A 12638-nucleotide genomic window follows, 5' to 3' on the forward strand; every position below is an offset into this window, starting at 1 on the left:
GTGTGCCAAGCATGACACCTCATTCATGACATTCATAGCAGGAAGGAGGTTAAGGCCTCCAGAGACATAGGGAAAGGGCTTGGGTCCCTGGACAGAGAGGCCTTTGTTCCTGCAGTGTGCTGTCTCCTTGACTGAGCACACTCTGTCACAGTCACTTGCATAAGACCATACACACAGAGGTGACGAGACAAACTGCCCGTGCTGGGCTGCGTGGCCACTGTACTGTGCTTTCGTCCTCCTCTGCCATCCTCCTAGTGCTCCGGGCATACTGCCCTCCTTTCTGGGGTGAGGATGGCCTCTTATTATATTTTACGTGGCATTCATTACCCAAACCAGCAACTGTTGGAAAGTAAACAACCTGTAAATCTTGGCTGGCCCTGGCAATTGCCTCCTGTTCTTTGGAACACGGTGATCTGGGCAGAAGGCCGTGCCCACTGGGCAGAACTACTGTTGCTTGTCTGCCCTTCTTGCAAAGGCTCCTGGTGGGCTCTGCCCATTGGAGGTCAGCTGGGACAGGCTGCTCTGGGCAGTACTGTGGACACAGGGACTGGCTTCTGGAAGACAGTGGGCTGTCTGATGGAGTCCAAGTCCCAGGGATGGATTTCTGCTAGGTTGCCTCCTGGCTTAGCGACCTTGAATACTGGGTCACTTGGGTTATGGGGTGTGGTTTGGCTGCAGGAGAATTTGTGTCGTTTAGAGTCACCAGCACAGGGGTGGGGCAGGTCGGGAAAGTGCCGTCCTTACCTTGCTGTTAGGATGTGGTCATGAGGAGTGCTCACAAGAGGCGCTCCAGACAGCATTTCGTAGGTATTGAGAAAGAGACACAGGGAGGTTGAAGACTTGCCTCTGGGAGCAGGAGAGATGGCCGTACCGCATGCAGCATGAGACCCGGAATTCAGATCTCCAGCACGTACATAAATTGTGGGTGTAAACTACACCTGTGCTGGTAACCCCAGTGCTGTAGCTGGTAGAGACAAGATAGCTATGGTTTGCTGGCTGCCAGCCTAGCTCCTTATTCTGTCTCCAGGCAATAAGACAGAATGACAGAGAAGGGCACCCAGTGTCCTTTGTGGCCTCTGGGTGGTGCCCAGGTACCTGTACACACATGCATATGCAGCACACACACACTCAACCAACTCTCACAATGCACACAACTTCACAGCTTGCCCATGACACAAGTTGAACCATACCTTGTGTAGCTCAGTGCTTGCCTAACATGCATGGCTCTAACACAGCAAAAAGCAAACCCTCAAACAAAGAAATTGCTTGGTCATGCAGACTCAACCCCACCTGCCCTGACCCTATCTCCCTTTTCCTTTCTTGTCTAGGTCTAGGCGCGGCAGGCAGCCGAGGCTTTGCCACTGATCTATATATAATGCACCATGATTTGGGGCACATTAGCATTCCCCTGGGCCTGCTTTTCTCATATTGAAGTGGCATAGTGTCAGTTGTGTTGTGGCATCTTTGACTGTTTTTCAAGACAGGATCTCAGGAAACCCAGGGTGATTTATTTAGGGCTCTATAGTCTAAAAATAGACTAAAATGATCTTACCTCTTCTGGTATTACAAATATGCACCACTATATGCACCACTATGCTTTCTTTAGTGCTGGGTAGTAACTCCAGGGCCTCATACACACCAGGTGAGTGCTCTCTCAATTGAGCTGCATCTCCAGCTGCTGTTCTATGGAGTCCCTTGGGCCGGTACCTCCTCCTGTCTGCTTGATGTGGTTTGCTCCTCTTAATTGGTTCCCCTTCCTCAAGTGTCTACCTGTCTGATTAGCCTTGGGGTAACCACTGTTATCCTAAGCATCATCAGTTGTGGCCTGGAACAGTTTGAGCTACTTGCTAGTTAGTCTTCTGGGTTTGTGTTTCCTCAAATTCACTCGTAATATACTCCAATTTTTGCGTTTTCATTCTTTCTTTTAAAGAATTTAAATTTTTATTTTTACTTAATTTTGGTATTTGGTGGATATTTGGTATGTGTCTGGATCTAAGTGTGATGGTTAGAGATCAGAAGATACCTTGTGTGAGTCCGTGCATTTATCTGCTTCTACTTCTTTAATGCAGCATATGCGTGTGTTTGCATATGTGTGTATGTGCATATGTGTGTATGTGGTATGCATCTGTACACATGTTTGGCTATGTGGAAGTGTATTCACATGTGTGTGCCTGCGTGGAGGTCCAAGGCCGACTTCAAATGTCTTGCTTGAGTCATTTTAAAGTTCATTGCATACAATATAATCTCTTATTTCAATTCATTTAAGAACAAGGACTTTTTTCTTACACTTTTATTAACATGTGTGTGCACACACAGGTTAGAGGACAAGCTATGAGAGTTGGTTCTGGCCTTCTACCATATGGGTCTCAAGACTGACCTCGGGTGTTCAGGCAGAGTGGCAGGCATCTTTACCCAAGGACATTATTTTATGTACCCAAACTGAGAAAATTTAGCCCAGACAGAATAGCAGAACTTTCCATATGCCTCAACAGCGATGCTAAGGCCCTGGCATGGTGGTGCACACCTTCTTACTACAGGACTTGGTCCACAGAGATGGTATCTAGAGGTCTTCCTGGTCTATGTAGGGAGTTCCAGGACACCAGGGCTGCAAAGTGCAATTCTGCACCCATCCCCAATCTGCCTGTCTCCCCTCCTCCCCGCCTCTCCACACCAAGTTTGTTTGCTTGTTCTTGTTTCTTTAAATATGCTCGGGATCTAACCTAGGGTCTTGAGCAGGCTAAGCAAGTGTTCTTTCACCGCACCAGACATCCAGCCCTTGAGAGTGTGCTTTGTAACAGGTTTCTGATCTGCTTGAAGCTCCCTGGAGGACGAGGCTTTGTATTCAGTCTCTCCCATTAGCTAACCAGCCTGTACCTGTTTTGACCTCTCCGCATCTACCGGGATGCTGAAGGTGTCTGTGGACTGTTACTCCATTTAGGTTTGCCTCCCCTGTGACCACATGATGCTAACTTGGGCCCCTAAGTGACATCGTATGCTTTAATCTTCACATCTGTATTATTACCGTTTCCTGGGAACATAGTTGTAGGTTATTTCTGTGTGTTTCTAGGGTTTAGCTATCAGTACTGTTGCTTGATGCAGCCTTTTGTGCAAGTATTTTTCTTTTACGTATGCACATGTGCGTGTGTGCCTGTGTGTGTGTGTTTGTGCTTAGATGGATGTCCAAGATATTAGTCAGCACCTTCCTCCAGCATGCTGCTCCTTATATGTCGAAGTGGGATCTCTCTCTCTCTCTCTCTCTCTCTCTCTCTCTCTCTCTCTCTCTCTCTCTGAACAGTGAGTTTGAGGTTCAGCTCTTTCGTCTAGACAGCGTGCTCCATGATCTTAACCTCTCACATGCTCACCTGGCTTTTATGTGAACAAGCACTTTACCCACTGTCTTACTCAGGGTTTCTGTTCCTGAACAAAACATCATGACCAAGAAGCAAGTTGGGGAGGAGAGGGTTTATTCAGCTTACACTTCCACACTAAAGGAAGTCAGGACTGGAGCTCAAGCAGGTCAGGAAGCAGGAGCTGATGCAGAGGCCATGGAGGGATGTTACTAACTTGCTTTCTTATAGAACCCAGGTCTATTGGCCCAGGGATGGCTCCACCCACAATGGTCCCCCCTTGATCACTAGTTGAGAAAATGCCTTACATGTGGATCTCATGAAGGCATTTCCTCAACTAACTGAGGCTCCTTTCTCTGTGATAACTCCAGCTTGTGTCAAGTTGACACACAACCTGCCAGTATACCCACTGAGCCATTTTCCAACCCCTTGTACAAATATTCTAAAGCACTAATGCTCACCCTGTGAACTACTACCCTGGAGGTGGGGTATGGAGGCCATTAGCTACTTGTCTTGTTGCTGTGACAAAATACTCAATGAAAGCAATGTCTGGAAAGATCGCCTTGTTTTGGTCACAGTTTGTGGGTATAGTTCTCCACGGCAGGGAAGGCATGGCACCAGAGCTGTCCGGACATACGGACAAAAAGCAGACAAATGGTGCTGGCCCTCAGCTAGCTCACTGCCTTCTTTGTATTCACTGAGACCCCAGACTGGATGGGCACCGCCCACATTAGGATGGGTCTTCTCACCTCAGCCTAACCTAGAACGTTCTCTCTGGTGTCCCAGAGCTCTGTGGCCTAGGTACTTCTAGATCCTGGTGTCTGAGAGGTGTGAAAATGTCCAGCCTTCCTTCAACACAGTAAGATAAGGACTGTTCCTCCTACCTGTGTGGGATGTTAGCAGTCTGCTGAGTTTGTTCCCTTATTGATAACCTGGTGTGAGTCAGACTCTTATTCATCATTTTAAATCATTCGTCTGTCTGTCTGTCTGTCTGTCTGTCTGTCTGTCTCACTACCCCTCTACCACTGTAAGGTAAGGGGGCTAGCAGGCAAAGCCAATAGAACCTAGAGATTTCTTTGCTTATTCTTGGTGACTAAGGTCCCTTTGGGTGGGCATGTGTCCAGCCATCTCTTGGAGGTAGAGGTGAGGTGTGAAGTCAGGCTGAGCTTAAATTCTTCCAGAAAGTCCCCACACCTCCTTGGAGGGACAGTACTTAGAGCCCTGGGATTGAAGAACGAGGGGGTCAGCAGGGCTCAGTCTACCTTGTTTGAGTGGGTGGTGTGAGTTCTGCCTCTGTTCCTGCCACTCCCAGGTCACCTTGGCTTCCTGGGTTGGGCTGGGCCTCACCTGCCAAGGGCTCGTTTACATCACAAAGTGACCGAGGAGCTCTTTCCTAGGTATCCTTGGCAGGCCTATAACAAGTTAGAGGGCTGGACTGGGTCTTCCCTGGGAATTTCCTTGAAGCTGTTTTCTGATGTCACCTGACTGCCTGTTGCTTATTTACTTCTTCCTGCCAGGCTGGGATTCTCAGACCTTCCACATCAGGTTCCCTGCTGGGCAGGCTGTCACCCCTCCAGTACTCTTAAGTGTCAGAGATGGGGAGGTAGGCTCCAAACCTGGGTTCGAGACCCCCCACAAGGACAATGGTTCCCCATTGGTTTTTGGTGGTGTATGATTAGGATTTATTGTGTGAAGATGTGACATATGCTTTAGATATTGGTTCAGGTTTAAAAAGTGACTTGATTGTCTGAGGCCGAGAGTGGCTGCCAAGCTGGTTGGTTGAATGTTCACCTAACCTGAATGAAGCCTGAGGTTTGACCTCAGTATCCCATAACCCCCTAAATAAACTGGGGGTGTTGCTGTGTGTGTGATCTGTAATCACAGCACTCTGTAGGTGGAGCAGGTGGATCATTCATTCTCAATGTCACTCTCACTTATGTGAGGACCCTATGTCAGAAACAAAACAACCTTAAGAACCCTTTTGTTTTTATAACTCTGAAACCAAAATTCTATTTCCAGTAATGTTTTGCCCCCCCTCTATTATCAAATAATCACTTAGGATGTTGGAAAGATCCTAATTTGGCAGACTTGTTTAAGATACTTGGTTGGGATCGCCTTAAAAGTACACGCCTTCCAGATAGGAACAATCATACACAACAGCCTGGCCTGGCCTTATCAACTCTCTGGGTGTTTGAGTTTGTCCTGGGAATGAATTAGTGGAGCTCCTGGTTTCTAGTTGGGCTGTTGGCTAGTTAAGAGACCTTGGCAAATCAATATCCGAGTAGTCACAGCACCACTATGTCCCAGAGTGAAGTGTTAATGTTAATGTTCTCCAGAGGAAACCCCCGTGCCCTGCTGCACTTTGCTTGGAGTCTCTGTTATGGTCACTGCCTGACCACAGACACCCTACCTATTCTTCAGAGCTCTCTCTATACCACCTTCACGCACGAGCCTGTTTCAGATGCCCTGTCCTTTGTCACAGTGAGTGGACATAGCCGTTCCATCTCCCGGTCTTTTAAGGAATTATTCAAATTCTGCTTCATCCTGTCTCTTAGTTTGCTGTTTGATGTACTTGGAAAGTCACAAACATTTAAGGTTGGAGCATGTAAAAACCTTTGCAAAGTCCCATCATTGTAATATAAAAGAGGATTGTAAAGAATCTGAAGTTGGGGCTGGGGAAATGGCTAAGTTGAACCCCTACAACCCACAAAACTGGGCATACTGGGGCCGGAGAGATGATTCAGGTTATGAGCACTTGCTACTCTTTCAGAGGACCCTGCACCCACAACAGGAGGCACATAACTGCTTGTAGCTCCAGTTCCAGTGAATCTAACACCCCCAGTGACCTCTGCAGGCATGCACACATGCACCCATAGATTTGAAAATTTTCAATTAGGTCTAAAGGAAAAAAGAGTTGGCACTGGTATTCTCAGTCCAGAGAAGAGGAAGACTGGTAGGTCCCTGAGGTTTGCCGGCCTATCACTCTAGATGCCTTGGTGAACTCCAAGTTCAGTGAGAGACTCTTGTCTCAAAAAATATGGTGGAAAACCAGGCATGATAGCAAACTCATTTAATCCCAGAATTTGAGGATCTATGAAGGTTAGGGAGATCAGTTTGGTCCTGATGTCTTAGCCTTTCGGCACACAAAGGCAGGGCTGATCAAGAGGAACAGGATAACCTGGGAGAGGAAGGGTAGCTGAAGAGCATCCTAGGCATGTATGTGTGAGAGGAAAGACCAGGAGGTCCCATGGTCTAGATTCCCACTGTGATGGAGAAGCTCATCGTGTGATCCTAGCCCACAGTCCAGGCAATGAGGTGCCGGTGCCGCCGCTTGGTGCAGACTTAAACAATTCTCTGCCACTGCTTGGCCTGAGTGGACGTCATCCTGCAGAACCTGAGGCCAGTGCTAATTGGTCCCCTGGGTGCTTGTTCTCTCATGTAATGACCACTTGGGCCTCTGCCAGTACCACCTATAGTCTTCAGCAAAGGCAAGGACACTGGAAGAACCAGTTAGGGTGTGGAAGGCCCTAAGTATGTCCAGGCATAGGGAGTGTTAGACTCTTGGTTCAGGGGCCCAGAAACGGAGCTTAGACGTTTTAGTTGCTGAGAACATACCTCAGCTAATAACAATGCTTGGTGCTAAGTTTGATTCCCAGCACTCACATAAGAAAAGTTGGACATGGTGAGTTAAGTAGAAACAGGTAGATCACTGTGGCTCTCTGGCTAGCCAATGTAGTGAACTTGGCAGTCCCAAGTCAGTTGGCTAATGCTTGAGGAAGGGCAGCTGTTGCCAAATTTATGTACATATACTACACTCCTGTACACACCCATACAGACCAGCTTCTGCACACATAAACAGACACGCCCACCTACATGCCCACAGTTGTGAACAGGGAAGGGTGCATATCCGGTCAGGAATCTCTGGTTCACATGCTGGCTGAGGCCCTTCTAATAACTCTCCAGGCCTCAGGGTTTGCAGAGTGCTCCACATGTGATTGCTGCTCAAAAACACAGTCCAAAGGGTTTGGTTTCCAGTTCTCTGCCCATTCCGGTATTCTCACTTGGGCTTGTTCTTCCACCTCTGAAGGCTGTTTCTTTGGCACCCATGGGAGGTGCCACTATTGGCCACTAACCTTCTGGTGTCTCCAGGCAGTCCTTGGCTCGTGGCCACATCTTTTCTTTCTACCTCTAACATCCTCTTTTGCTGCCTTGCTATCTCTGTGTCTCGCTGCCTTTCATTGGACAGGGGCTTTCTCAGATCATCACCTTCCCTTAGAATCCTTATTCAATGGTCTGAGACTGTCTAGCTAATTATCCCTGTTTCCATGATTCGATTCCCATTCCGCTTGGTGCAGAAGGAGGGTGGAAGTATTTCTCTAACTAGTTGCTTCTTTTGTTTAAAATGTGTGTGTGTGTGTGTGTGTGTGTGTGTGTGTGTGTGTGTGTGAAGGCTAGATGACAACCTGTAAGACTCTTTTCTCCTTACACCATCTCACCAGCCCTTTGTTTTGTTTTTTGGGATATAATCTCACCACATGAACTGTGTTTGCCTTGGACTGCCAACTTCCCCTATACTGGGATTCTAGGCTGCATTCTCGCTGCTCTGAAGCTGTCCAGGAGTCACTGTGGCTGCTTTGTTTGGGGTTAGATTCACATTTATTATATACATGCAACTTTAGAGCCATATCTCCTCTTTGTCAGATTGGGAAAGTTTGTCCATTCCAAGCATCTCATAGTAGCTGTTCATGTTAAAATTAAATAAAGCCCGGAGAAACAGGTTGTTTGTTTATTCTGAGGCAGGGTCTCACCATGTAATCCTGGTTGGCTTGCAGCTCACAGTCACCTATTTACGTGCCTTTGCCAAGTGCCAGTATGCCTGGATGAAATTTTTATTTTTAATTTTTAAAAAATTATATGTATAGGAGTTCTGGTTACATGTATGTCTGTACATCACACATGTAGATATGTATGTATATGTGTGTGTATATATATATATGTATATGTATATATGTTTATATGGTTGTGAGCCAGCATATAAGTAAGAGCTAGGAATTGAACTGAGGTCCTCTGGAAAAGCAGCCAGTGCTCCTAACTGCTGAGCCATCTCTCTGGCCATGAGAAGCTGATTTTTTTTTTAATCAATTAAAAAAAAAAACATTTTTACTCTGTATAAAATGCTTACTATGGAAGCGTTTAGACCCACGTTCTTAACCCCAGAGCCCATGAATAAACTGGATGTGGCTAGGAGGCATGAACAGGAGGGTCAGGAGTTCAAGATCGACCTTAGCTGCACAGCTAGTCTGAGGCCGGCTGGGGCTACATGAGATCCTGTCTTAGAATAAAATTACAGAAAGAACTGGAAAATGTATTGTCTTCCTCCCTCAGGTCAGTCCTATGAAATCCGGCTGCTGGAGAACCGGAAGCTAGGGGACTTCCAAGATCTGAACACGAAATATGTGAAGGTGGGTCCGCCTCGTGGCTGGCTCCTCACGTGCTAGAGGGGCCTGTGGGCTCCGAATGCCTGGGGCTGGGGGTGGTGGGAAGAAGCCTGAGCTATAGTCTCATCACAGTTTCTGCTGTTCACTGTCCCCCGTGGGGATTAGATGGGTAGGCCGTGGGCCAGGGTGGTGTGGTTTACATTGGTGAAGTACGCTGTGGGTTAGTTAGGTAGAAGCTGTGGCCTAATTTTGCCCTCAGTTGAGCCTTTTTTACCTGCACATAACATTGTAGTAGTCAGACATGTATATGAAGCTGTTCAGAATACTGGAAACCGTGGAAGGCGTCCACTTTCTCAAAATTGTCTGTGTTCTTGGGCTTCTGAGGAAAGGAAGCCTCAGGGGAAAGGGACTGGAGAGAGGTGGAGGGTTTCCCCTGGCTGGGGACAGGGAAGCATGCTCGTCTTGGGGCCCTCCAGTCCCTCCATGCAGCTGTCTCCAACATCTGCCTTCCACAGAGCATCATCCGTGTCGTTTTCCACGACCGCCGGCTGCAGTACACAGAGTATCAGCAGTTGGAGGGTTGGCGGTGGAGCCGGCCTGGGGACCGCATCCTGGACATTGGTGAGTCAACCCAGCCAGCACCAACCCTGGACACTTGGTGGCATGTGGGCCTTCCATGTGGGTGCCATTTGGATTAATGCAACCCCAGTACTGGAGATGCACAGGCAGAAAGACGCTGAAGTTGAGTCCAAAAGAAAGAGGACTGACAAGATGGCTCATCTAGTTAAGTGCAAGCTTGAGTTCAGTCCCTAGAACCTACACACAGATGGACAGGGAGAGAGAGAGAGAGAGAGAGAGAGAGAGAGAGAGAGCGAGCGAGGGAGGAAGGGAGGGGGGGGGAGAGAGAGAGAGAGAGAGAGAGAGAGAGAGAATACCCCCATACACCTATATATGGGAGAAAGGGATGAAAGAAGGAAGGAAACAACATAAGAACTTTCAGTGGTGACCCCTCAGGGTCTTCTGTAGGAAGAATACAGAGCCCCAAAGGGTGAGCAACCTGGCTAGTTAAGACTCACTAGGTAGACTATGTTGAGTTCAAAACCTACAGAAATCCTCCTGCTTCTGCCTCCTTAGTGCGTTGTGTCTCACCACCATGCCCAGTTCAGCCGAGGGTTTTGGCAGTTGGCTGAGGGAAGGGTGGGTGTATCACAGAGCTTGAAGACTCAGGTACTGGCCACCCCACTTTGCTCACAGCCCTTAGCTATGTTTTGGGATTTGAAGCTGAGGTGATGATAGGGTACATATACCAGCACATCAGTAAGTCCTTCCAAATAGAAATCAAGGGAAACTTGTCGTAAGAAAACGTAGACTTCAAGCATCCCACAGCAGTTCCAGCTAGGCTCTCTTTCTGCCCGTGGGGTTGGACAAAGCTTCATTTGTGTTGTTTCAAACCACAGTGAAGGGAGTCTGGGCCCATATTGTGTCCTTCCCTTCAGTATGTGGGAGAGGCTGACCTTTGTACTTTTGTGTATGTGTGTGTGCAGATATTCCACTATCTGTTGGTATCTTGGACCCCAGGGCCAGCCCAACCCAACTGAATGCTGTGGAGTTTTTGTGGGATCCAGCAAAGAGAGCATCTGCATTCATTCAGGTAAGCAAACATGAGAGTTTTGGAGGGCGGCCTGCCAGCTAGCTAAGATGGCCTGCCAGCTAGCTAAGATGGCCTGCCAGCTAGCTAAGATGGCCTCCAGCTAGCTGAGCTGGCCTCCAGCTAGCTAACATGGCCTCCAGTGGGAGGGAAAGTAGCTGAGGGAGGACAGAGGATGGCAGGACTCCAGGTCAGGAACATTGAGGCAAGGACTTGGAATGGTGTAGAGCAATGTTTGGGTTCTTGCTTTCAGAATGCTGAAAGGTTAAAAAGGATTTGGTATTTCCAAAGCTAGGGAGGTATCTCAGTCAGCAAAGTACTTACTGCAAAAGCTTGAGGACCTGAATTCTATCCTCCATATAAAAGTGACTGGAGTGGTGACCACTGTGTTGGGAAGTGATGGGGATCCCTGGGGTTTACTGACTAGTCAGCCGAGCTTAATTGTTGAGTCCCAGGTCAATGAGAGACCCTGGCTCAATAAAATAAGGTAGACCATAGCTGAGGGATCATACTCAAGATTGATTGATCTCTAACATCTATATGGACACACAAACACACACACAAACATACCACCTCATTTTTAAAAAGCCAGTATTTTGGAGGTAAAGGCGCCTGGCACTAATCCTGATGGCCTGAGTTTGGCTCCCTGAATCTAAGGTGAAAGGTGAACTATCTCCCTAAAGCCTCTCTAACCCTCCATATGTGATCCAGGCCACCCACATTTACACACACACTAAATAATATAACAAGACACTTTTGTTTTTGTTTTTGAGTGTTTTTGGAGACAGAATCTCTATGTACCTCTGGCTGTCCTGGAACACTGTATGTCAGTGGTTTTCAACCTATAGTTCAAGATGTCCTGCATATCATATATTTACATTATGATTCATAATAGTAGCAAAATTACAGGTATGAAATAGCAACAAAAGTAGTCTAATGGCTGGGGGTCATCACACATTAGAACTGCTGTAGGCAAGGCTGGCCTCAACTTCACAGAGATAGATCCTCCTGTCTGCATCGTAGGTGCTGGGATAAGAGGTGTGTACCACCATGCCTAGCAGCAACAAATGTCTTTAAAGCCAGTGTTTGCTGGATAATTGGAGAGGAAAGTTCTTTCATTCTATCTAGTTGCTGTGACAAAGATCATTTTATTTGCACCTATGTGACTCCTGCCTTGAATTACACACCATCTGGGGTTCAGATGGCCAAGGGCATGGCCAAGGCCTGCTATGTCTCTTCACTAGTCTGGCCTTTTCATTGACTGGCTGTATGTTCTTGTTTTATACGCTTTCCTCCCCATTTTAGTTTGTTTTTTGAGACAGAGCCTTTCTATGAAGCCTCAAGCTGGCCTGGAACATTCTGTCTGCCTCAATTTCCTGAGGGCCAGACTTATAAGCATGTGCCACCACATTTTCCCTTCCCATTAACAGATAAGAAATATGCCAGGTCTAAGAGAATGGCTCAAGAAAAGGGAGTCAATAAAATGCGTGCTGTGTATACATGAGGATTTGAGTTCCAACCCTCAGCTTGTAAGAGCTGCACACCTCTGCACACACCTGACCTCAGTGCTAAAGGGGTGGACACGGCAGGATTCCTGGGGCCTGTCCATCACTGGCCTAGCCAAGTCTATGAGCTCTAGGTTCAGTGAGAAACCCTGGCCTAAAAATTTAAGTGGGTCTTGTCAGTCTCAGTGGGCTTTTGTCCCACGCCCTTAATCCCACCGTTCAAGAGGCAGGTGGATCTCTGAGTTTGAGATCAGCCTGATCTGCATAGTGAGTTCCAGGACCACCGGGGCTCTCTGTCATAACAACAAAACAAAGCTAAAACATCCAACAAAACAAACAACCCCATCGAATTCAAAGCAACAACAAAAGAGTTGCATGGGGAGCAACTGAAAAAGGCACAAATGTCAAAATCTGTCTTCTAGGTCATGTGCATGCACACACACACACACACATAGGAACACACTGATACAATTTTTACAAACAAATAATATTCTCCATGCAAATTTTAGTTACTTTTGTATTGCAGTAATACGGAATTTTATAACATTACAGTATCAGAACAATACGTGGGTATCTGGTGTCTCCTATGTGGTATGCACTGAGAAACATAGAGATGAGTTTGGCATTCTGACTACGGCTCCAGACTTGTTCAGTAACCGGGATGTCAGAGAGCAACAGGGCTCTGCTCAGTTCCCCCACA

At 47.3% G+C, this 12638-nt stretch overlaps 1 protein-coding gene across 1 annotated transcript in view; it reads left to right on the forward strand.

Moving 5' to 3' along the window:
- The window catches only part of TFCP2L1 (transcription factor CP2 like 1), a gene marked incomplete at both ends in the record, with an annotated part of 49890 nt that overhangs the window by 16876 nt on the left and 20376 nt on the right, over window positions 1-12638 (forward strand). The window contains 3 exons of the mRNA XM_080918187.1: window positions 8733-8809; window positions 9301-9406; window positions 10330-10436. Of these exons, the coding sequence (XP_080774313.1) occupies window positions 8733-8809; window positions 9301-9406; window positions 10330-10436 (290 nt within the window). The remainder of the gene's footprint in view (window positions 1-8732; window positions 8810-9300; window positions 9407-10329; window positions 10437-12638) is intronic.

This window comes from Micromys minutus (genome assembly GCF_963924665.1).
Source record: "Micromys minutus genome assembly, chromosome: 6".
Classification (NCBI taxonomy): Eukaryota; Metazoa; Chordata; class Mammalia; order Rodentia; family Muridae; genus Micromys; species Micromys minutus.